Source organism: Cajanus cajan, chromosome 10 (assembly GCF_000230855.2).
Source record: "Cajanus cajan strain Asha chromosome 10, NIPB_CcT2T_4, whole genome shotgun sequence".
NCBI classification, from domain to species: domain Eukaryota; kingdom Viridiplantae; phylum Streptophyta; class Magnoliopsida; order Fabales; family Fabaceae; genus Cajanus; species Cajanus cajan.
In genome coordinates, this window is record NC_138526.1 from 20,833,172 (window position 1) to 20,859,440 (window position 26,269).

Here is a 26,269-nt window from a genome sequence, read left to right on the forward strand (position 1 = left end):
TGGAATACCAGGACCAGAAAAGGAGCCACCCAAAGGATAAGAGGGCCATGGGACAGGACCAGGCTGTCCAAGCATATTAACAGTTCCATAGTATGGAGCAGCACTAGGACCAGGGTGCTGAGGCACATACCCAGATTGAGAATTGGGACCATAAGTGGGGTAAGGAGTAAACAAAGAATGAAAAGGCAACCGAAAACCACCCATGGATAGACTATGGGAAAGCTGATAGCACGAGGAGGCTTCATGTCCACGTTTGTGACAAATTTGGCATTGAACAGTGGACCCACGATTTCGTCCTCCACGAGATCCACGACCACGTCCTCCATGATTATTGAAGCCAGCTTGGGGCTGAGGTGAAAAATTCTGACCAGTATTAGGTGAAGGGTTTGACATCTGGGGTTGCTGGAAAGCCAAATTGACGTTAGGCACACCAGTTGGGACAGGAGTGGCTTGAGCAAGATTGATGGATAGGGGTTCTTGGACGACAGCAGCTTTTGCTTGTTCAAGTCTTGCTTCCTGAGCAAGAATCATGTTTTCAATTTCAGTAGGAGAAAGGATGTCATCACGGCTGATGAATGCAGTGACAGTTGAAATCAGAGAGTCATATTCAGGTGGGAGACCACCAAGAATGCACTCAGCATGTTCTCTAGGTGAAACGGGACTGCCAATTGAAGCAAGAGTCTCAACAATAGTACTAATGCGAAGGAGATAATCTGAACACGATCTTGTGCCTTTCTTAATGGTGCGAAGCTCTAAACGTAACTGTGTGGCTTTGATTTTGGTGAGTGACTGAAAATGCTGAAACACCATGTCCCAAATCTGATATGAATGACGACATGAGACAACACGAGCCTGAATTGGTTCGGAGAGTGTTGTGAGAAGCCAGGAAAACAGCAGAGAATCCTTGCGATCCCAGACAGTGTATTCGGGATTGATGGCATTGGCATCACGATCCTCAGCAGTAAGAAACTTCAGCGGGATTTTGGGATTGACAACAAATCGTTCCAGATCGTGTGCGCGAATTACCGCGTTAACCTGTTGCTGCCAAGTTAAAAAATTCCTGTCATCCAGTTTGCATGTGACAGATTGCGAGAAGGTGTGCGAGACAGAATTGTTGGAGGTTGCGGAAGCGGAGGCCATTGGAGCAAATCAGAGAGAAAGATCACAAGAAGACGCGCAAAACCAGTGCGAGCAGAAAACAAACGAAGCAGCGCTGCGAAGTCGAACAGAGAGGACGCGAGCAAACAGGGAATTGCGCGATCAGAACGCGCGAAGGAGGCGCGAGATACAGAGGCAGCGCGCAAAGAGGGCGCGAAAGGCAAAGCCACACAAACTGGGAGGGAAGAAAACCCGGATCTCACCGTGCTCACGATGATACCATATGAGAGAGAGAGTTGAGAGAGAGTTGAGAGAAAATCAATAGACTGTATTATGATTAGAAAATAGGATAATGATATCTGTGGGATATCACTTACATATATAGACCTAACAATCTAGCCAACTGAGTTGGTAACAGTAAACAGAAAAACAGAAAAGATACAGAAAAGATATAGAAAAGATATGCAATATTAAAACAGAACTAATAAAGATATTTAGTAATATAATCTCTTCTCTAATATCCATTAATGGCCTTGATAACCAGAATTGGATTCGGGAGTCGGTTACGTGTAGGGAAAGTATTAAGCACTCCTCGGTACCCTCAATCGGTACCCTATGATGAAGTTAATGTGATAAAAATTAATAAATTAAATATTAGATCCCCTTTATTAATATTTATTTACATGCTATAAATTTAAATTATACAATTAACCCTAAAATTTCTACATGATTGCTTTTATTATAACAATGTTTATAAAAGATAAGAAATAAAAGGGAGAGAAGAAGATTGACTGAAATACCTCTTGAACGAGCTTTCCAGCCGGCGACCACCCACCCAGCTCGCCTTCCACCGGCGAACCCAACGCCACCGGTCGCGCGGCAAATGGAGGTTGCACGCGCCCCCAAGCGCCGATTCCGTGCTGGGCGCGATTTCTCTCTCATCTCCGTCGGCCGCCGTGCGTGGCGGCGCGTCTGGCGACTTTTCCGGCGGCGATCACCGGCGTAGGACTCACCCCGACCTCCTCTACCCCGATCTACTATTTGTTTTGTGATCGAACCTCGTTTGTCACGGATCTCTTCCTTCTCGGGTCATTTTTCTCTCTCCTGTTCCAGCATCTATGGCTTCCTCTTCCGCTGTTCGGCCTGACTCCTGTATTTTTACTAATTATGTCAATGTCCCTCTTTCCATTGACAAGTTAGATGGAACCAATTATGATACTTGGGCTTCGCATATCAAGCTTTGGCTTACGGGACAGGATTATGTTGCTCACCTTACCCAGACAGCTGCTTCCGTTGATGAGAAGGATCGTCCTCATTGGTCGAAAATTGACGCTCAAATTTGTAGTGTCCTTAAGTCGACCATTCATCCCTCCCTAAAGCAAATTTTTCGTGCCCATGAGACATGTGTTGATGTATGGGAACAAGCCCGATTGTTGTACACCAATGATACTCAACGTCTCTATGGTGTGTGTCAAAATCTCCAGAATATCATTTCTCCACGACGCCTTGAGGGCTCCATGGCTGAGTATTTGGGCAAAGTTCATGGCCTCCTACATGACTTCAATGAACTTTTGCCTCCTGCAGCCACTCCTGCCAAGGAACTAAAGCACTGCCAAACTTTCTTTATGTTGATGGCATTGTATGGGCTTCCTGATGAGTACTCTTCTATTCGTGATCAGATTTTGGGATCTCCGACCGTGCCTACCTTGAACTCGGCTTGGTCCACTCTGTTGCGTGTGCCTTGCAAGTTTTCCCCTGACATACCTTCTTCAGCTCCCACTGGCGACTCCTCTGCTTTGGTTTCTCAACGTGATGATCATTAGCGTTCTCGCAAACTGGGAAAAGGTCGTCCCAAGTGTGATCACTATCACAAACTGGGCCACACAATTGACCGTTGCTACGTCTTACATGGTCGTCCCCCTCGCCCTGCTACTGCTGCTGCCCACACTGCCTCTCCTGTCTCTACTGCATCTGGTGCTACCCCCTCTGATAGTTCTAGCTCTGGACCTCTAGCTCTCTTCAATGACTACCTTAAATGGTATGAGGAACGTCAAGCTTCCAATTCCACTGCTTCTGTTGCTCACACAAGCCCTTCGTTTGCTGGTCTCACTCACTCCACCTCTCTTGTCCCTTGGGTCCTAGATTCTGGTGCTACCGATCATATTTCTGGTAATTGGTCTCTTTTCTCCTCTCTTTCTACCTCTGCTTATTTACCCTCTATCACTATGGCTAATGGTTCTCGCGCCACATCTCATGGTGTTGGTACTGTCCATCTTTCTCCTTCTCTCTCCATTGACAATGTTCTTTATGTCCCAGAGTCTCCCTTTAATTTATTATCCCTAAGTCGTCTTACTCGCTCTCTTGATTGTCTTATCTCTTTTACTAATGATTTTGTTTACTTACAGGACCAGAGTTCGGGACGGATGATTGGCACCGGATGTGAGTTTCATGGCCTTTATCACCTACGCACCTCTGCTCCTGTTGGTTTGGTGGAAGATTCCCCTTCCCTCATCCATGCTCAATTAGGTCATCCTAGCCTTGCCAAGCTTCAACACCTTGTACCGCGTCTGTCTAAGTTGTCTCATTTGTCGTGTGAGTCGTGTCAGTTAGGCAAACATAGTCGTAGTTCCTTTTCTCCGAGTGTCCCCAAACCGAGCGTTGTCTCCTTTTGCTTTAGTTCACTCTGATATTTGGGGGCCGAGTCGGGTCACGTCCACTTTAAGATTAACTTTTATTGATGATTACTCTCGATGTACTTGGCTATTTTTAATGAAGTCTCGTTTCGAATTATTTTCCATATTTCAATCTTTTTATAATAAAATTCAGACTCAATTTGGTGTTTCTATTCGTACTTTTCGTAGTGATAATACTCGTGAATACCTCTCTCACTCCTTTAAAGCCTTCATGGCTTCCCATGGCATTCTTCATCAGACTTCTTGTGCATATACCTCTCAACAAAATGGGGTGGTTGAGCGCAAAAATAGACACCTAATTGAGACCACTCGCACCCTCTTACTTCATGGTCACGTTCTTCAACCTTTTTGGGGTGATGTTGTTCTCACTGCATGCTGTCTCATCAATCGAATGCCATCTTCTATCCTCAACAATCAAATACCTCACTCTATTTTATTTCCCACCCAACCTCTCCACCCTTTACCTCCTCGCGTCTTTGGATCTACATGTTTTGTCCATAATCACAGTCCTGGTCTTGACAAACTCTCTGCTCGGTCTCACAAATGTGTCTTTTTTGGGTATCCTAGGTCTCAAAAGGGGTATAAATGTTTCTCACCCTCCCTTCGTCGCTACTTGATTTCAGCTGATGTCGCCTTTCTTGAGTCTCCTCTCTACTTTTCATCTACTTCCTCTTCTCCTACACCTGTCCTTGCCCCTTCACCCTTCCCTCTTGTCTTTGATACTCCTCCTATGTCTGCTATGTCACCCGACCCACCACCTCCACCTCCACTTCAAGTTTATCATCGTCGGCAACGCTCCAGCCTTCCCATTAGACCCCTACCCGACTCTACTTCGGTGCCACCACCTTCGTCTCCTCCGGCCCAACCACTTGAGTCTGACCTCCCTATTGCCCTCCGGAAAGATAATCGTTCTACTCGTAATCCTTCCCCTCATTATATTATTCTGAGTTATCACCGGTTATCCCCCTTCCAATATACTTGTCTCTTTTCTCTTTCCTCTGTGTCTATTCCTAAAAATGTAGATGATGCCTTGGCCCACCCTGGTTGGAGACAAGCCATGCTTGATGAACTGTGTGCTCTTCAGAACAATGGTACTTGGGATCTTGTTTCTTTGCCTCCTGGGAATTCTGTGGTTGGATGTCGATGGATCTTTACAGTCAAGGTTGGTCCTGATGGCACCATTGATCGACTCAAAACTCGTTTGGTCGCCAAAGGTTATACTCAAATTTTTGGATTAGACTATGGTGACACTTTCTCCCCCGTTGCCAAGATGACCTCTGTCAGATTATTCTTTCTCAAATTTAGAAGGAATAATATCTTATCTTATTCATCATGAGATACATCAGATATATATATACATGAGTCTGTTGCTTATTTTAGGAAATAAGGACAGCCTATTCTAGGGAACAAATCCCTGTAATTGTGGGATTGTTATTGTAGTAATAATAGCAAGATACAGCAGATATACAGAATTAAAATACAGTAAGAATAATATCTAAAACTTCCTAAAATATATTTGACACTCCCCCTCAAGCTGGTGAATAAGTGTTCTCCATTCCCAGCTTGGATATAATTCTTTCAAAGTTACTGCTATTCAGTTTCTTGGTGAGTATGTCTGCAAGTTGATCTTGAGTGAACACATATGGGGTGCAAATCAAGCCACTGTCAAGCTTTTCTTTGATAAAATGTCTGTCCACCTCAATATGTTTAGTTCTATCATGCTGTACTGGATTGTGGGCTATACTAATTGCAGATTTATTGTCACAATATAACCTCATAGGTTCATCCCACTTTATCCTTAAGTCTTCCAATATAATCTTCAGCCATAAAAGTTCGCATATTCCTTGGGCCATTGCTCGAAATTCTGCTTCAGCACTAGATCTAGCTACCACACTTTGTTTTTTGCTCTTCCAAGTTACTAGGTTTCCACCAAGGAAGGTGCAATATCCAGTAGTTGACCTCCTATCCACAACTGAACCTGCATAATCAACATCCGTATATGCCTCAAGACTAACATTCTTGTTTCGTTTGAACAAAATTCCTCTTCCTGGAGTCCCTTTTAAATACTGGACAATTCTAAGAGCAGCTTGTAAATGTGCTTCCTTTGGTTGGTGCATAAATTGGCTAACTAGGCTCACAGCAAAGGCAATATCTGGCCTAGTGTGAGATAGGTAAATGAGTTTTCCCACAACTCTTTGGTACATTTCTTTATCCACAGCAACATCCTCCTCCGCACTTCCCAACTTTATATTTGGGTCAACTGGTGTACTTGCTGGTTTGCAGGCTGTCTTACCTGTTTCCTTTAGCAAGTCAATAATATATTTTTGTTGAGATATGAAGATCCCTTTCTTGGAATGGGCTACTTCAATCCCCAAAAAATATTTTAGCTTCCCTAAGGTCTTGATTTCAAATTCCTTGGCAAGGCATTGACTCAACCTTTGTTGTTCCTTTTTATCATTCCCAGTGACAATGATATCATCCACATAGACCAATAGTATTGTTAGTCCCCCCAAATCAGAATGCTTGATAAATAAAGTGTGGTCCCCTTGGCTCTGTTTGTATTTAAGGCTTGTCATGACTTTGGTGAATCTCCCAAACCATGCTCTAGGTGATTGTTTGAACCCGTATAATGCCTTTTTTAGCTTGCAAACTGTGTTGGCTTCACTCTGCCTTGTATACCCGGGTGGTACCTCCATGTATATTTCTTCTTCAAGATCCCCATGTAGGAATGCATTTTTTACATCAAATTGTTGCAAGTCCCAATCATGGTTTGCTGCCAATGACAAAATTACTCTGACAGTGTTCATTTTGGCAACTGGTGCAAAAGTCTCCAAGTAATCCACTCCATATGTTTGAGTGAACCCTTTAGCCACCAACCTTGCCTTATACCTCTCAATCGTCCCATCAGCCCGATATTTCACTGTATAAACCCACTTGCACCCAACAGGTTTTTTACCAGGTGGTAGGGTGACTAGCTTCCAAGTATTGTTTTTCTCCAATGCCTCCATCTCCAATTCCATGGCTTGTTTCCAATTTTTGTCAATTAATGCCTCAGATATAGAAGAAGGTATAGTTGTGGTGTTTAGGCTTGTGAGAAAGGTTTTATGAGTAGTTGAGAATTTTTCAAAGGATAGATAATTTGTCAAGGGGTAAGGTTGATGTTTGGTGCAGATTCTGGTTCCTTTTCTAAGGGCAATTGGGAGGTCCAAGTTATGGTCCACCTGTGCAGCTGGTTTTTCAGAAGGAAATTCATCACAATTAATAGAATTAGAATTTATAGGATCAAAATGATTTACCTCGTGTAATGATATAAGGTTGGATTCTTGGACATGAGAAGATCTTGGAATGGCCTTTCCTCTTCGTGTATACACCAGATTTTTCCCAAATTTTGTATCATCATGTGGTCTAGTTGTTGTTTCTGTATCAGCTGCTAATCCTGCAGGTGCAGGAATTTGATTCACCTTTACTTGTTCCTCTTCAGCTTCAGCTTCACATATAGTGGTAGTATTCTTTTGAATTTCTGGTCCAACAGTATTTTTTCTAATTTCTGGTCCAAAGGATAGATTTGGTAGTATGAGAGGCTCATCTTCCTCTCTTAAATTCTCCCCCTGCAGATGAGGCTGGCTAAAGTAGCTTATTTGCTCATGGAAAGTAACATCCCTTGACACAAAGAATTTTTGGGATGGAGGATGAAAACACTTATATCCTTTTTGTGTGGCTGAGTACCCCAAGAAAACACATTTTATTGCTCTTGGGTCAAGTTTTCCCCTTCCATTACTGTGAACATGCACAAAGGAGACACACCCAAATATTCTAGGTTGATGGTTATTTGTATGGGTTATATGTGGGTAGAATGATTTTAGGACTTCCATGGGGCTCTGAGGATAAAACTGTAGAGGGTAATCTATTAATTAGTAAGTGGCAGTAAGTACGGCTTCCCCCCAAAAATTTTTTGGAACATTATTTTGAAATATGAGTGCTCTAGTTTGGTCTAGCAAGTGCCCATTTTTCCTTTCCGCAATCCCATTTTGTTGGGGTGTGTGTACACATGAGGATTCATGAATTATCCCTTCCTTTTGGCAAAAAAAATTTAGGGTATGATTGAAGTAATCTTTGGCATTATCAGACCTAAGTTTCTTGATATTAACCCCAAATTGATTTTTAATCATTGAGACAAACTGTAGGAAAACAGAGCTAACCTCAGATTTGTGTTTAAGAAGGAAAAGCCACGTTACCCTTGTACAATCATCTATAAAGGTTATAAACCATTTAGCCCCTGAGATATTAGGGATATTAGAGGGGCCCCACACATCCGTATGAACAAGATAAAATGGAGAAGTGCTTAGTTTATTGCTAATAGGAAAAGGTACCCGCTTATGTTTGGCAAGCTCACACGCCTCACAATGAAAACTCTCCAGATTTAAATTTTTAAACAAGGAAGGGAACAGTAACTTTATAACCCGAAATGAAGGATGTCCCAAGCGACAATGAATCAACTGAACTTTTTCTTTGCTGGTTATGGTAGACTCGGATATCAGAGAGTGACTCTCAATGGGCAGATTCAGATTTTCCATGTAGTAAAGGTCATTCCATTCTCTAGCATGTCCAATTTTCCTCCCCGATTTCTTGTCCTGCAATATACAAGAGTTGCTATGAAATATCACATTACATAAGAGGTCTTTTGTAAGTTTTTGGATAGATATCAGATTTGTGGACAATTTAGGGACATGAAGAACATTTTTTAGTATTATGGTTGGGGTTATTTGGACATCTCCTTGTCCAGCTGCAGTTATAAGGGTTCCATCAGCTGTGGAAATTTTCTTGTTACTGGGACATGGGGAATATGTGGAGAAGTGTTTAGGGAGTGGTGTCATATGGTCGGTGGCTCCAGAGTCTAGAATCCAATAATGGGTAAAGGGTGTATTTGAGACATTAAGTCCACAAGAAAATGGGAACTTACCAGAGTATGTCAATGAACACGTCACTGTGGGTTTCTCCAATTTACTAAGAAAGGATCTTACTCTCTCTATCTCCTCATGGTTGAGTTGGACGGATCCTCCTTGACTTTCAAGACCAGCAACAACATGAGCTTGGACATTCTGCAGCTCACCCGTATTTTGGAACTTGTCTCCATTTTTCTTTTCAGCCATTACAAATATGTGCAATTAAGGCACAGAAAAACAGATTGATACAGCAATGAAGGCTGTGATGAGTGTTTGGGATCACACAGCAATGAAGGCTGCGATGGAATTTTAGGGTTGTGCAGCAATGAAGGCTGCAATGGAATTCTAGGGTTGCGCAACAATGACGGCTGCAATGGAATTCTAGGGTTGTGTAGCAATGAAGGCTGCAATCAGATCACAGTCAGAGGCTCCCAAGGATCAGTAGCTCTGATACCATCTCAAATTTAGAAGGAATAATATCTTATCTTATTCATCATGAGATGCATCAGATATATATATATACATGATTCTGTTGCTTATTTTAGGAAATAAGGACAGCCTATTCTAGGGAACAAATCCCTGTAATTGTGGGATTGTTATTGTAGTAATAATAGCAAGATACAGCAGATATACAGAATTAAAATATAGTAGGAATAATATCTAAAACTTCCTAAAATATATTTTGACATTCTTAGCCATGGCTGCTCTTCGCCGTTGGCCTCTCTATCAACTGGATGTCAAAAATGCCTTTCTTCATGGGGATTTGTTTGAGGAAATTTATATGGAGCAACCTCCTGGGTTTGTTGCTCAGGGGGAGTCTTCCGGTTTGGTATGTCGTCTTCGCAAATCACTTTATGGTTTTAAGCAGTCTCCAAGGGCATGGTTTGGTAGATTTAGTACTGTAGTCCAACAGTTTGGTATGACTCGAAGTGAAGTTGATCATTCGGTCTTTTATCGACATTCCACTGCTGGGTGCATCTACTTGATAGTGTATGTTGATGATATTGTTCTTACCGGTAGTGATCATCATGGCATTTCTCAGATAAAACATCTTTGCCATCACTTTTAGACAAAAGACCTTGGTAAACTTAGATATTTCTTGGGGATTGAGGTAGCGCAATCTACAAATGGAATTTTAATATCTCAAAGAAAGTATGCATTGGATATTTTAGAGGAAACTGGGCTAATGAATTCCAAGCCCGTTGATACACCTATGGATCCTAATGCTAAACTTCTACCAAGTCAGGGGGAGCCTTTCTCAGATCCTGAGAGGTACAGAAGATTGGTTGGGAAATTGAATTATCTCACGGTAACTCGTCCTGACATCTCTTTTGCGGTTAGTGTGGTGAGTCAATTTCTCAATTCTCCATGTGCAGGACATTGGAATGCAGTCATCCGCATTCTGAAGTATATCAAAGGTGCTCCAGGAAAAGGTTTATTATATGGCTACAACAATCATACCCAAGTTGTGGGATACTCAGATGCAGATTGGGCAGGCTCTCCCTCTGACAGGAGATCCACTTCAGGTTATTGTGTCTTTATCGGTGATAACTTGATTTCCAGGAAAAGTAAGAAGCAGAATGTAGTGGCAAGATCTAGTGCAGAAGCAGAATATCGTGCTATGGCCTCTGCTACGTGTGAGCTTATTTGGCTCAAACAGTTGCTTAAAGAACTGAGATTTGGCGAAGTTACACAGATGACTCTCATATGTGATAACCAAGCTGCCCTCCATATTGCCTCAAATCCAGTATTTCACGAGAGGACCAAACACATTGAAATCGATTGTCACTTCATTCGTGAGAAGATTTTATTTGGGGACATTACTACTCAGTTTGTTAACTCTACTGATCAGTTGGCAGATGTCTTCACCAAATCATTACGGGGTCCTAGGATTGATTATATTTGTAACTAGCTTGGTGCATATGATCTATATACACCAGCTTGAGGGGGAGTGTTAGATATAATTTTATCTTATGGGCCTAGGCCCACTACTTTGTATATAAACACATTTTTTTCTTTGCAATACACAAGGAATATGTTCTCTCCATTCACCATTACTCTCAACAGTAGGTAACCTTGTCGCTTGAAAAAGCAAGAAGAAAAATGTTGCCAGATCTAGTGCAGAGGTAGAATATCGAGCTATGGCTATAGCTAGTCAGGAGCTTATATAGCTCAAAAAATTGCTTCAGGATCTAAAGTTTGGAGACGTCACACAAATGTCACTTATTTTTGATAACCAGACCGCCATTCATATTGCCTCAAATCCAATATTTCATGAGAGGACAAAGCATATTGAATTTGATTGTAACTTTGTTAGAGAGAAAGTCATGGCAGGCGAAATATCTACTAGTCTTGACAGTTCTAATGATCAACTAGTAGACATATTCACTAAGGCACTAAGGGGTCCTCAAATTAAATACATATGTAACAAGCTTGGTGCATATGACCTATATGCTTTAGCTTGAGGGGAGTGTTAGAATCATGTAGATATAACTACTGTGTATATAAGATTAATTAGATTGATTCTATATTTATGTAATTAACCAAAAATAGGTAACTGAACATTCTGTAATTATGTACTCTTTATTATAAATTCAATAGCTCCGTTGTGCTCTAAACACACAGAATTCATCCCATGCTCTCTTGTTCAACATTAACCAAATGAGTGGTTTATGGGTCTTTAATTTTTAATTGTTATCCCTTGTCTTTTGCATTAAGTTTCCATTTTTTGTATTTATATTTATCTAATTCCTTTTTCAATTTTCTTAATTTCTTTTAAACTTTCTAAAACTATATGTTCATATGTTATTGGCATCAAACAGGTTGCACCTATTGACATCCACACAGAAGATCTGGTAGATGCAGAATATCAACTCAGGTTTCTTATTCATGCTATGGAGCAGGTTGATATTAGTTGCTTCCTCTCTCTATTGAAGGGTTCATTTTCATATTGGATATGGCATGATTTAGGCATCTTGGTAAGCTATCTAATCTACGTTTTTTAGACCATGGCTGGAGATATTACACAAATAAAAACCACTGCTGGACCTACACTACACCTAAAAGCTTAGATGTTTAGGTGATGAGTTCCTTCATGTGGCATCAAGTTCTTCTCTAAAAAAGGATTTTGTATGAGTAGTGCGATTACAGAATTCAGATATACAGAATCTTACAGCTTATAACCTTTCCTTATTGTGCACTTGTAACCTTTCAGCTTAAATGATTGGGGAACTTATTATTTGACATTAAGAATTCAATTTATCACAAACAGATTTAAGATATTGCTGTTGTTGTGATGCAGCCATCTTCTATTTTTCCAAGTGTCAGATGTGGTTTGGAAATGGCTATCCTCAATGCCATTGCTGATGCAAAAGGCTCCAATATGCTCAACATACTTCATCCCCCAATAAATGAGAACAATAAATGTGAAAGGTCATTAAATGTTCAGATTTGTGCGCTAATTGATTCAAATGGATCTCCAACTGAAGTTGCTAATGTTGCTGCCACACTAATTGAGGAAGGATTTTCTGCAATTAAGCTGAAGGTTATCTAGTATTCATTGTTTAGCTTGTGCTGCATACACTTATCACCCTCAGGTGTATTTTATATAGACCAACTGATGAGAATCTAGAGGACTCCAATAGTTTAGAATGCTCTTGATATGCAGGTAGCACGGGGTGGTGATCCAATGCATGATGCAGCAATCATACAAGAAGTGAGAAAGAAAGTTGGTTGCCAGATTAACATCCGTGCAGATGCTAATCGAGGTTGGACTTATGAAGAAGCTATGAAATTCAGCTCTTTGGTTATGGATTGTAACCTACAGTATATTGAGGTAGACTAAGAAAATAAGACATTTTTTGTAGCTCATGGATTTACTCTTCAGCTTTTCTTTATGGTCTCCACCACTTTATTTGTTGGGGGCATCTTTGCTTATAACTTGATTAAGATATCCCCTTTGCAGGAGCCTGTTCAGAATGAAGATGATATTCTCAAGTTTTGCAATGAAAGCGGGTTACCTGTTGCCTTAGATGAAACCATAGATAACATTCAAGAAAATCCCTTGGAAAAGCTTGTGAAGTTTACTCATCCAGCAATAACTGCTGTTGTAAGTAAATAGTAATTTCAGTATGATATTAAGGGAAGAATAGATTTACATCATTTAGGTACTGGTATTGTATCTTTATGGTGTCGTTTCTTTATGAAATCCAAAATATATTATATTACCAAACTGCAATGTTGTTAATTGTAGAATTGAGGTGATTTTAGCCTACTTCTACGGTTTCTTATTCAAGAGAATGACTGCAGATTTGGGTTGTAGAATAAATTAATGAAATAATTCTGCTTTGCTATGCATATACTTTACCTTTTTATTCATGCTATAGGATTAGAACATACTTGAAGAAATGCTTAATTATTAATAATACAATTGCTGATTGAGATTGAGCTGTGAAGAAATTTTCTTTTTATGTCTATATGTTTAACCATTATGACTCGGATTGGATCAATGTCTAGGTTAGACGAAACAAAATCATATTTTCTAATTCCCTATCTAAACGCAATATATTTAGAATTCAAAAAATAGAGTTAATCACCTTGTCCATATAAAATGATAACTCGTTTTATTTAGAATTTTATAATGATATTTCAGGTTATTAAACCAAGTGTTGTTGGTGGGTTTGAGAATGCAGCTCTAATTGCGCAATGGGCTCAACAGATGGGGAAGCTGGCTGTTGTAAGTGCTGCATTTGAAAGCAGTTTGAGTCTGTCTGCATATACTCACTTTTCTAGTTATCTTGAAATACTTAGTTTAGGTACATTCAAAGTGTTAGATGGTACGGAAGCAGTAGCACCTACTGTAGCTCATGGTCTAGGAACCTACCGTTGGCTTAAGGAAGATGTAACACCTAATCCTCTTTTGATTTGTCGTAATCCTCAAAGTGGTTTTGTTGAAGCATCTGTAGTGAATGCTAGTCAATTGGTACATGATTTTCAAGTCAACCAGAAAGTTATCTCTTACATTATTGCTGAGGAGCAGGTTCGTCAGTACCAATATAAAGTAGAGCTTAACAATATATCTTGTTCTTTTGAAGTTCGTGAGACTGGCTGTAAAAGGAATGTAAGTATAGAAGTTTCCTTACATATTAATAATTTATTTAAATCCTTAATCTTCAATAAATTTACTGTGGTTACTAGTCTACATCATCATGATTCATTTTCCTTTAATATTTACTTCGTAATATAGATGCAGAATTTTTGTATGGTAACATAAATATCTATAGTGTGTCCCTGCGTCCCTACAACTGTATTTATTCTCTTCCGTCTAAATTTCTCAAACGCTGTTTAAGAGCTATGAGAATCATGTCCGTGATTCTCAATCACGTCTGTGATTCCCACGGTGTAAATCACATAAAAAAAACTGTTAAGTAAGAGCCGTGAGAATCACCCCTGTGATTCTCAATCACGTTGTGATTCTCAATCACATGAAAACTCCTAAACAGCGTTTGAGAAATTTAGACAGAAGGCAAACATTGCTAGCATTTTTAATAGGTGGGACTAAATTGAACCCAAAAATTAAAGTGGGACTAAATTGAAACTTTAAAATATTATAAGGGACCAAATTGGAGTTTTAGCCATAAAAATACAAGGGCATATAAAGTCAAGTAGAAGATCATAGTGTCGTGTGTCTCTGGATTCCTAACTTTTGTTAATGGCATAACTTAAACTCTAGATATAAGATGGGGTGATTTAGCTATTGAAAAATGCAAATAATGATGGATGAAAAGTGAAAACTCTAGTTTTCTATTAGTTGTTAGATTACCATATGTGTTGAAAGCATGATATCCAAGGTGGAATATTGGTGGAAAATAAGACCCGTTCCCTCTCTAAAATCAAGCTGGGAATGAAATCAATCAGGATCATTTGATTCTTGTGTACTGCTATCCATTAATTATTTGTTTTTGTTGGAAAAGGGTCTAATAGCATTTAAAGTCTAACAGGTTACATGATTATTCAGATTTATCAGTTTTGTATTAAATAATTTTGTTCCCTTTACCGTACTTAAATGTATTTAACTCTTGAAGATGAATCGACATAAATATATGTCCTGCTGAATGCTTTTTCACTCGAGCATTTCACGGAAAATTATTATTCAATTGTTTTAATTTGCAAGATCAATTGTATTACTGTTTTCCTTATTTTAGCACATAAAAATTCCAAGCAGATTATGGCTCCTGATTTTTAGGATTAGATTGATGTAAGGTTTTTGTTTTGTTCTAGTTATTCACCCTCCACAATCAATTGTAAATCAATGAAAATATATAAGTTTTACGAACAAGCCCAAAGATATACAACCAAGTAAACAGATGCTATGACTGGTGTAATGAATGGAGTAGTATGGCTAGAATTTAGATTAAGCAAAGGCAAATCTATTGTATAGATGGTTAAAAATCTCCATCTTTGTATTCCTTTTCTTGAAAATAAAATTTGATCCCTTCATTACCTTGTATAGATCTGATTTAGTTAGATTCAGCAAATGTAGGATAATGTACTGCTATTTCTTCATGGTTTTCTTGGAACCGGTGAAGACTGGATTAACATCATGAAGACCTTTTCTGGATCAGCAAGATGCATTTCTGTTGACCTTCCTGGTCATGGAAAATCAATGTTACATGGTGAAAAGGGTGCCGGTGAGAAACTACGGTTGTCACTGGAGATAATTGCTGATTTATTGCTTAAATTAATTCATCACATAGCTCCAGCAAAAGTCACACTAGTTGGGTATTCAATGGGAGCAAGAATTGCATTGTATATGGCACTGAAATTTGGCACAGCGGTATAGTGGCTATATTCGAAGTTATTACTGTTTTGATGTTTTCATGACCATTACTAAACAACTTGAGCATATATGATGCAGACAAAGGGAGCTGTATTAATATCTGGAAGCCCTGGATTAAAAGATAAATTATCGAGAAAAATTCGTGCTGCTAAAGATGATTCTAGAGCACTCGCAGTCATTACACATGGTTTGCAACTTTTTGTCAGTTCCTGGTATTCAGGAGAGCTGTGGAAAAGGTAACCTGTTATTTTTTTTAGGGTTGTTTGTTATAACCTTTAGATTTTATAGAATTTATGCTGATCTTATTATGATGTATTCCTTCAGTAAGTGTCTCAACTGTTCTTTTATCTAGCAGTTTAAGGAGTCATCCTCATTTCAACCGAATCATTGCTAGTCGCTTGCATCATGATGACATGCAGAGTCTTGCACAGATGTTGTCTGGATTAAGCTTAGGAAGACAGCCGTAAGCAAATTAAGCTTAACTATTTGTTCATTCCCTTGTTTTTTTATCTATCAATGTCTTCTCCGTCCAGTTGCATATCTATAGGATATTAGGTGCAACCATATTCAAAGCCCCTAATATCTCGGAAATTTTTGTTAAAATTGGTTTTGTGCAGAAAATAATCATCGAGACATGAAAAATATAGTATATGCAATATATATTAGAAATACAGAAATCAGTGAGAGACAGAGAGTCGAAGAGAGACTAAAGAAAATGATTCATTGATTGTTTTTTGTATACAAGAGAACCAGCTGTATATAGCTGTAAGGATAGTCAGAGCTGAGTCAGAAAGTAACTAACCTATAACAAACCTAACAGAACAAAATGTAATACTAATTACATAGAAATGAAAATACAATGAAACATAAAATGTAAACTGTTATATCTGTAATACTAAACTTAGGGTGGTTGAGTGAGAGAAAATCTATCAACAGCCCTAAGATTGCCTCGCAAAGTGAGAAATCTGTGAGAGGCAAGAGGCTTGGTAATTCGCACAGTTTGATCTGATGCTGAAATATGTTGGACAACACTTAGATTGTCGCACAGTAGAACAGGAGTGGAATGAGGCATTTTCAGTTCCACAAAATTTCAGCAGCTGTGTTGGGTAGGCTTCTATGTTCTGCTTCAGTGCTGGATCTTGCAACAACAGTTTGTGTTTTTGACTACTGTTGAGAGTAATGGTGAATGGAGAGAACATATTCCTTGTGTATTGCAAAGCAAAAGATAGGTTTATATACAAAGTAGTAGGCCTAGGCCCATAAGATAAAACTATATCTAACACTCCCCCTCAAGCTGGTGTATATGGATCATATGCACCAAGCTTGTTACAAATATAATCAATCCTAGGACCCCGTAATGATTTGGTGAAGACATCTGCCAACTGATCAGTAGAGTTAACAAACTGAGTAGTAATGTTCCCAGATAAAATCTTCTCACGAATGAAGTGACAATCTATTTCAATGTGTTTGGTCCTCTCGTGAAATACTGGATTTGAGGCAATATGAAGGGCAGCTTGGTTATCACATATGAGAGTCATCTGTGTAACTTCGCCAAATCTCAGTTCTTTAAGCAACTGTTTGAGCCAAATAAGCTCACACGTAGCAGAGGCCATAGCACGATATTCTGCTTCTGCACTAGATCTTGCCACTACATTCTGCTTCTTACTTTTCCAGGAAATCAAGTTATCATCGATAAAGACACAATAACCTGAGGTGGATCTCCTGTCAGAGGGAGAGCCTGCCCAATCTGCATCTGAGTATCCTACAACTTGGGTATGATTGTTGTAGCCATATAATAAACCTTTTCCCGGAGCACCTTTGATATACTTCAGAATGCGGATGACTGCATTCCAATGTCCTGCACATGGAGAATTGAGAAATTGACTCACCACACTAACCGCAAAAGAGATGTCAGGACGAGTTACCGTGAGATAATTCAATTTTCCAACCAATCTTCTGTACCTCTCAGGATCTGAGAAAGGCTCCCCCTGACTTGGTAGAAGTTTAGCATTAGGATCCATAGGTGTATCAACGGGCTTGGAATTCATTAGCCCAGTTTCCTCTAAAATATCTAATGCATACTTTCTTTGAGATATTACAATTCCATTTGTAGATTGCGCTACCTCAATCCCTAAGAAATATCTAAGTTTACCAAGGTCTTTTGTCTGAAAGTGATGGCAAAGATGTTGTTTTATCTGAGAAATGCCATGATGATCACTACCGGTAAGAACAATATCATCAACATACACTATCAAGTAGATGCACCCAGCAGTGGAATGTCGATAAAAGACCGAATGATCAGCTTCGCTTCGAGTCATACCAAACTGTTGTACTACAGTACTGAATCTACCAAACCATGCCCTTGGAGACTGCTTAAGAGTTAAGACCATAAAGTGATTTGTGGAAACGACATACCAAACCGGAAGACTCCCCCTGAGCAACAAACCCAGGAGGTTGCTCCATATAAATTTCCTCAAGCAAATCCCCATGAAGAAAGGCATTTTTAACATCCAGTTGATAGAGAGGCCAACGGCGAAGAGCAGCCATGGCTAAGAATAATCTGACAGAGGTCATCTTGGCAACGGGGGAGAAAGTGTCACCATAGTCTAATCCAAAAATTTGAGTATAACCTTTGGCGACCAAACGAGCTTTGAGTCGATCAATGGTGCCATCAGGACCAACCTTGACTGTAAAGATCCATCGACATCCAACCACAGACTTCCCAGGAGGCAAAGAAACAAGATCCCAAGTACCATTGTTCTGAAGAGCACACAGTTCATCAAGCATGGCTTGTCTCCAACCAGGGTGGGCCAAGGCATCACCTACATTTTTAGGAATAGACACAGAGGAAAGAAAAGAGAGTTGGAGGCCCAGAGCCAGAACTATCAGAGGGGGTAGCACCAGATGTAGTAGAGACAGGAGAGGCAGTGTGGGCAACAGCAGCAGCAGGGCGAGGGGGACGACCATGTAAGACGTAGCAACAGTCAATTGTGTGGCCCAGTTTGTGACAGTGATCACACTTGGGACGACCTTTGCCCGGTTTGCGAGAGCGCTGACGATCATCACGTTGAGAAACCAAAGCAGAGGAGTCTCCAGTGGGAGCTGAAGAAGGTATGTCAGGGGAAAACTTGCAAGGCACACGCAATAGAGTGGACCAAGCCGAGTTCAAGGTAGGCACGGTCGGAGATCCCAAAATCTGATCACGAATGGAAGAGTACTCATCAGGAAGCCCATACAATGCCATCAACATAAAGAAAGTTTGGCGTTGCTCTAGTTCCTTGGCAGGAGTGGCAGCAGGAGGCAAAAGTTCATTGAAGTCATGTAGGAGGCCATGAACTTTGCCCAAATACTCAGCCATGGAGCCCTCAAGGCGTCGTGGGAAAATGATATTCTGGAGATTTTGACACACACCATAGAGACGTTGAGTATCATTGGTGTATAACACTCGGGCTTGTTCCCATACATCAACACATGTCTCATAGGCACGAAAAATTTGCTTTAGGGAGGGATGAATGGTCGACTTAAGGACACTACAAATTTGAGCATCAATTTTCAACCAACGAGGACGATCCTTCTCATCAACGGAAGCAGCTGTCTAGGTAAGGTGAGCAACATAATCCTGTCCCTTAAGCCAAAGCTTGATATCCGAAGTCCAAGTATCATAATTGGTTCATCTAACTTATCAATGGAAAGAGGAACATTGGCATAATTAGTGAAAATAGAGGATTCAGGCCGATCAGCGAAAGAGGAAGCCATAGGTGCTGTAACAGGAGAGAGAAACAGCAACAGGACAGAGAAAAATGGCTCGAGAAGGAAGAGATCCGTGCCAAACGAGGTCCGATCACAAAACAAATAGTAGATCGGGGTAGAGGATGTCGGGGCGAGTCCGGCGCCGGTGATCGCTGCCGGAAAAGTCGCCGGACGCGCCGCCACGCGCGGCGGCCGACGGAGAGGAGAGAGAAACCGCGCCCAGCACGGAATCGGCGCGTGGGGGCGTGTGCCACCTCCGTTTGGCGCGCGACCGGTGGTGTTGGGTTCGCCGGAGGGAAGCGAACTGGGTGGGGGGGGTCGCCGGCCGGAAAGCTGGCGGCGGCGGCGGCGGATGGCGGAGGCAGCGAAGAAAAACCCTAAAAAGGAGGAAAAAAAATTGCTGGAAAGAGACACGACAAGGTGGGTAGCCGAAAAACAGAATGAGACACGTTTTCCGGGCACCGATGAACAGTGGGTCCACCGGAAAGTCAAGGATAGGTTCTAGATACCATGTTGAGAGTAATGGTGAATGGAGAGAACATATTCCTTGTGTTATTGCAAAGCAAAAGATAGGTTTATATACAAAGTAGTGGGCCTAGGCCCATAAGATAAAACTATATCTAACAACTACCAAGACACAAGATTAGGACCCAGGTAGAAAAAGGAGACAGATTATACGACCAAGGTAGATACCATGAACGTAATCAATATATTTGCAATGTTGCAAATCCAAATTAAGAACGTACTTTACTAAAAGTATTTATAAATTATTATTATCATTAATAACTTCCTGTGATTTACAAACAAGAATAATACGATCAATCTCATTTCATTCTTGAAATCATCCATAAAGAGGATAATTTCCATTTTTGTATATTATACATGTTTGTGTCTCATATAACTATTGGATTTTCACAACTTTTGAAGGTTTGGACACCAATATGTATTAGTAAAGTGTATAGGTAAGTATTAAGAGTATTAATATCAGATAAAATTCTTATAATCTCTTTAAAGGCTTGAATACTTCATCGATACAGGTGCATAGAGCAAATTGAAGTGTCGGTATTTTATATAAAGCAAATTATATGAATCAGTAATTTGTGTTGTTGCAGCAGTTAATGTATACATTTGAATGATATATAGTTATCAATTAACGCATCATTATTCGTTACCTTTGAGAGAGCAGGTCATTGTGGGAAGATTTGCCAAATTGTAGGATACCTCTTCTTATCATGCATGGAGAAAAAGATACGAAATTTAGAAAAATTGCTCAAGCAATGATGAATGCATTGTTCACTGGCTTGGGGAGTAATCATGATAAAGGGAGTGACATACATGAGGTGGTTGAGGTTCCAAACTGTGGCCACGCTGCCCATTTGGAGAATCCTCTTCCTATCATTGCTGCCATGAGACGATTCGTGGCCAGGCTATGAAAGTTGTATTCTCATTTTGGGGATCAAAACATGATGCAATATCTTTTCAGATGCAGTGTATTAATTACAGCAGCTATATGCAAAGTCAGACATTAACTCCTACACAACTGGCTCAGAACTTTCTAGGTAGTTCTTTTAAAGTGTAAAGTTTATTAGAGTAAATGACCAATTTGGTTATTGAAAATGGACCTCTCTATCATATTAGTCGTTGAAATTGAAGAAAATTCAAATAAGTTCTTGAACTTTTTTAGAGTTTCATTTAAGTCCTTAAAATTAATTAATCACTTTTTTTTTCATTTTGGTTAAAAAATGATTAAGGGACAAAGCCTCTTGTGTTGTAAATGGTTAAAACAACCTTGCGTACAAGGAAAGGAATAGTGAAACGAGTGAATTAATCTATTAATAATTTAAAAGGAAAAAATTCTAGAATATTTTCCTTCTTTTCGAAACTCCCTCCAAAAATTTTCTATATAAATGTTATTATAAGAATAAACTAATATAGAAATTAATCGATTTAAACAATGTATATAATCAATACTCATAATTATTACATTTTGCATATATAACTTTCCTCTAATAATTTCTTCTAATGAATATGTCCTAAATATTTATTTCCTCCAATAACTCCCTTTTAAATATTTTTATATATATTATTATGAAAAACATTATAAACAAATATATGTAAATAAATATATATTAAAGAAAAACTTGGGTAAAAGTATTTTAAAATTACTAATTATTATTAGCTTTCGGCAATAATATAAAATAAACTTCGATTGAAAATAATGTAAATATTTTTATTATTACTAATCATTTATTAATTCCTCCAATGACCCTCTCCTAAATATTTTTATATATAAATATTGCTACAAAATACATTGCTAATAAAAATAATGATTATAACGATTATATTAATTTCTCTTTTATAAATGATAATTAATTTTTTCCTCTTATTTTGTGAAAATGATTTTTTATTTTTTTAAAACGTATAATATCAATTTATCAAAAAAGATCAATACTAATAACTACTACATTTTGCACATAAGATATTTTATTATATTTATATTTTGCACATAAATAAATGTTATTGTAAAATTAAATCAAAATTTTTAGCTAAATTAAATTGAAATTTTTAGCTATATTACATTCAATAGGTTTGTTTATCTTTTCAACTTTTAACAATAAAAAAATTAAAATTATTGAAAACTCCCACTCTATTTAACATAGGAACCATTACTTAGTCAACATGTACAAAATCAAAGGCAACACATTGCATTTATTACCAATTAATGCACACACAAAATTGTCAATAATTACGCATTAAATGCAACGCTCACACAAACATCAAAGCTATGTCACCCAAATGAGCTCAGAGCTTAGGAGGCCCATGTACCACCTACCCCGATTAGCTTGAACTAGCCTAATTGATCACCACTTACTCATCTCACCAATGGGGAACAAACTACCCACCTTGAATGATTTCACTTCTAACTTGTTTGCCCTAATAGGCTCGAAGCTTAGGGGGTTTATATGTTACCCACCATGTCAAAGACAAAGCTTGAGTTGGCTTCTTCTAGTTTGTCCATTCTAGGTCTCTCACCCATCATTATGATGAGATAAAAACCTTAGGCAGCTAACTGTCGCCACCCGCCGAAACGGACATTGGCATTCGCGACGATGGTCGGACTCTTTTTAAGTTTTGAAAGATGATGGATTATTAGAACGAATTATTCTCAAACTGAGACCTCATCGAGCTAACAATTTTGTTTAAATGGCTCTCACCAATCCATGTTAATCCCAAGCGGGACCCTCCATGGATTAGTGGTTTTTGCAAAAAGAAGGGGTTTTTGGAGTCGCCACTAATGTTTTACTCAAAACATTGGAAAAAGATATAAGGCAATTGATTTTCACAAATCAACTTTGGCCATTACAACCAGAGTCGGGTAAGGGAGTCGGTTACGTGCGAGGAAGGTGTTAGCACCCCACAACGCCCCTTTCGGGTTCCCTATGACGGATTATTTCATAAATAATAGTGTAAAGTTACTAAATTACCCCTATTTATTAGAAACGATTATGAGTAAAATATTTACATGATGAAAACTCTAAACATGCAATGCAACAATCAAAAAGCAATAAATAAAAGCGGTAAAAGAAGGGATTTGGAAAGAAACCTTCGAAGCGGGCTTTTATATATTCAAAACGAAGTTTAGGAGGCTTTTTGGCGCTCCTTCCCACTACACGTCCGCTCGCTCCTTTCCCTAAAGATAATTTTTACTATGGAAATCAAAGAGATTTCCCTTCGACTTGTTCGAGTCTCAAGCTAATGGCTCATGACTCAAGAACTTTGTCGGATTGGCTCTCGGAGAGACTTCTAGGGCAGAGAATAGCTCAAAAACCCAAGAATACTCAGCACGAGGGTCCAGAAGTGTGGAAAAAGTGTGGAATGACGTGCAAATGACGTCCTATTTATAGGATTGAGGCGCAATACGGCCTGGGAGGTCAATACGGCCCGTACTGGGTTTTTGAACTACAGTACGGCCGTATTGAATTTGGTACGGTCGTACTGAAGTTCAAAAACTTCAGTACGGCCGTATTGAGTTCACTACGGCCGTATTGTAGTTCAAATGGCTCAGTACGGTCGTATTGAACCTCTGGGAGGGTGTATTGAGCTCCAATCCTCGCACACCCTTATTCTAAGCTACTCTAAGACTTCTAGACCTACAAAGAATCATCCTAGGGTCTTCCAAGAGTCCTTCCGGCTGACTTTCCTTCGGTCTTCGAGAGTCTTTGAGTCTTATTTCCGACCCGGACAATTTTAGGGGTCTACAGCTGCCCCCCCTTTACTTAGTCGAACGGCTTTTTTGGTGTACCGGTTGACAAGTAAAGGAGTTGACCCAATTGTCCGGGGAGTAAGCCATCCTTCCGACTTGTAGTGTCTTCCGGTGGGAAAATTGTTGGGTGGCCTCTCCAGGTTGAGTATTAGTCGTCGTCTCTCCAGGCTCGTGCATACCTCGGTGTTTCTGACAACCTCGGTAGCGTGAATTTGCCCTCTCCAGGGTCTGCATGCCTCCGTGTTTCTGACGACGTTGGCAGCTGCATACCTCCGTGTTTCTGACGACGTCGGTAGCTGAGTATTGGTCGTCGCCTCTCCAGGCTCGTGCATACCTCGGTGTTTCTAACAACCTCGGTAGCTGCATACCTCCGTGTTTCTGACGACGGGGTAGCTGAGTATTAGTCGTCGCCTCTCCAGGCTCGTGCATACCTTGGTGTTTCTGACAACCTCGGTAGCTGCATACCTCCGTGTTTCTGACGACGGGGTAGCTGAGTATTGGTCGTCGCCTCTCCAGGCTCGTTGCATACCTCGGTGTTTCTGACAACCTCGGTAGTTGCATACCTCCGTGTTTCTGACGACGGCGGTAGCTGAGTATTAGTCGTCGCCTCTCCAGGCTCGTGCATACCTCGGTATTTCTGACAACCTCGGTAGCTGCATACCTCCGTGTTTTTGACGACGGGGTAGCTGAGTATTAGTCGTCGCCTCTCCAGGCTCGTGCATACCTCGGTGTTTCTGACAACCTCGGTAGCTGCATACCTCCGTGTTTCTGACGACGGGGTAGCTGAATATTAGTCGTCGCCTCTCCAGGCTCGTGCATACCTCGGTGTTTCTGACGACCTCGGTAGCGTGAGTTTGCCCTCTCCAGGGTCTGCGGTTTGCCCTCCCCAGGGTTGCATACCTCCGTGCTTCTGGTCACTTTGGTAGCGTGAGTTTGCCCTCTCCAGGGATTTGTGATGATTTTGTCTCCACAGTCCACGATGCTGCTTCGACGGTTATTTTTGATTTTGGTGCCGCTGAGGGCTGGATAGCGCAGGGATCCGTCTAGGGGATGTGCAGTTACTCATAGGTTCTTGTGTCCCAACTTTTCATTGCGTAGTTGGTGCCCACTGGGGAAATTCTGATTCCTTGGGGATGTAGACACAAAGATTCTCTTTCTGATGTGAGCGGTGCCTTATGGTTGGCTGACGTCCTTTCGACGGTGGTGAAGTATCCCGATTATCCTTATTCGGGTGACTTTTTGATTTTTGGTTTTGTTGCCTCTGCGTAGGCTGTTATCCGCTGGGGGATTCTGTCGTATTGATCTTGATTGGCTTCTTCTGTTAGGCGGATTATCTTGACGTTCGGTGTTTTGGTTGAATACCGAATTCCGCTTGGGGAATGGGTATCGATCTTTTTGGATTTTCCTTTTTTGGAGGAGTGCCTCTGAGTAGGCGAATGGGGATTGAGGATCTTATGTATCCCAGAGTATTATTTAGAAAGCCTCTTCAGGCTTAGCTTCACTCGTCGCTCGAGTTGGAAAGCTATCTTCCACTGAGGAAGTCTGAGTCCTTTGACTCGGATACTTTGTTTGGATGATCATGCTTCCATTGGGGAATCTTGCTGATCTTGCTCTGATAGCTTTCACTGGGAATTCGGCCCAAGAGTGCAAGCTGAGATGTCTCTGGGGAGTATTATTTCGGCAAGCCTCTCCAGGCTTAGTTATTCTGTACGATTGTTGGATTTTCTGAATCTTTGCCTTTTTTGTCGATTTCGGCTTTTTTCGGAATCGGAGGGATCTCAAACGCACTCACAGATAAAGTATGCAGAGGAATGAAGATGTTGTTGATGTACAAAAGAATGGGCCAATACGGGCCATATTGAATTCAATACGCCCGTATTGGTGTGGACGTTATGGCCAATACGGCCGTATTTATTTCAGTACGCCCGTATTGAGTTGAAAATTTGTTCATAACCCTAATTTTAGTACGGGCGTACTGAACATGGTACGGGCGCATTGTTTTTTCTGAAGTATATATATATATATATATATATATATATATATATATATATATATATTTTCAATAAACAGAGAATAAGTGATCTTCCAGTACACCTATCATCTGTATGCATGTATGCGGTATGATGCAGCTAATTCTATTTGATTTATTTTTCAAAAGAATTAACCGATGCGTTTCTTTGCTTGGATTTTTGCCATTCCTCTAGACGGGCTGTGCGCTGCCGATTTCTGTAACCGAGGAATGATGCGTGTTATATCGAGATTGGTGTCATCAACCCAGTGATCCTTCCCTTCCTTTAGAAGACGTATCAACCTTCCTATTGACCACTATATCTCCATGTTTCCACTAGATTATTCTAAAATCGTTTGGGACAAGAGAAAAGAAAGGAAAGATATTTTTGTTCAAAAGTTTGTGTTTTAGAGGGGATTATTATTGTTTTGAAAACGGTTTTTGTAAGAATGGCTGGCCAAGGTAGGCTCATGTGTTTAGGTTTGTTTGATTAAACACTTATGAAGTTAAGAAAGTCTTGTTATTGACGTTGTGATTCGACAACTTAGATAGTTTCCCTTGAACCTTTCTTTTTGGATTCAGCTCATGGTACCATCATGGATTTCTTTTGCTTTTTGATTGTCCTTATTTTTACCTAAAACACCCCTTTGTGGCGTCTCAGCGGACCTTTGTTTT

At 40.0% G+C, this 26,269-nt stretch overlaps 1 protein-coding gene across 7 annotated transcripts in view; it reads left to right on the forward strand.

The window, feature by feature from the left end:
• The window catches only part of PHYLLO (2-oxoglutarate decarboxylase/hydro-lyase/magnesium ion-binding protein), a 126,980-nt gene extending 105,975 nt beyond the window's left edge, over window positions 1-21,005 (forward strand). For 4 of the 7 annotated variants that reach the window (XM_083064570.1, XM_083064572.1, XM_083064573.1 and 1 more), the window contains 9 exons: window positions 11,557-11,712; window positions 12,036-12,278; window positions 12,402-12,569; window positions 12,699-12,842; window positions 13,386-13,853; window positions 15,276-15,569; window positions 15,651-15,808; window positions 15,928-16,035; window positions 20,509-21,005. In XM_083064570.1, the coding sequence (XP_082920696.1) occupies window positions 11,557-11,712; window positions 12,036-12,278; window positions 12,402-12,569; window positions 12,699-12,842; window positions 13,386-13,853; window positions 15,276-15,569; window positions 15,651-15,808; window positions 15,928-16,035; window positions 20,509-20,755 (1,986 nt within the window). In that variant the 3' untranslated portion in view covers window positions 20,756-21,005. Of the gene's footprint in view, window positions 1-11,556; window positions 11,713-12,035; window positions 12,279-12,401; window positions 12,570-12,698; window positions 12,843-13,385; window positions 13,854-15,256; window positions 15,570-15,650; window positions 15,809-15,927; window positions 16,036-20,508 lie in introns of those variants that run through there. The other 3 variants (XM_083064571.1, XM_083064575.1, XM_083064574.1) reach the window with 3 other exon arrangements.
• The last annotated feature ends 5,264 nt before the right edge of the window (window positions 21,006-26,269 follow it).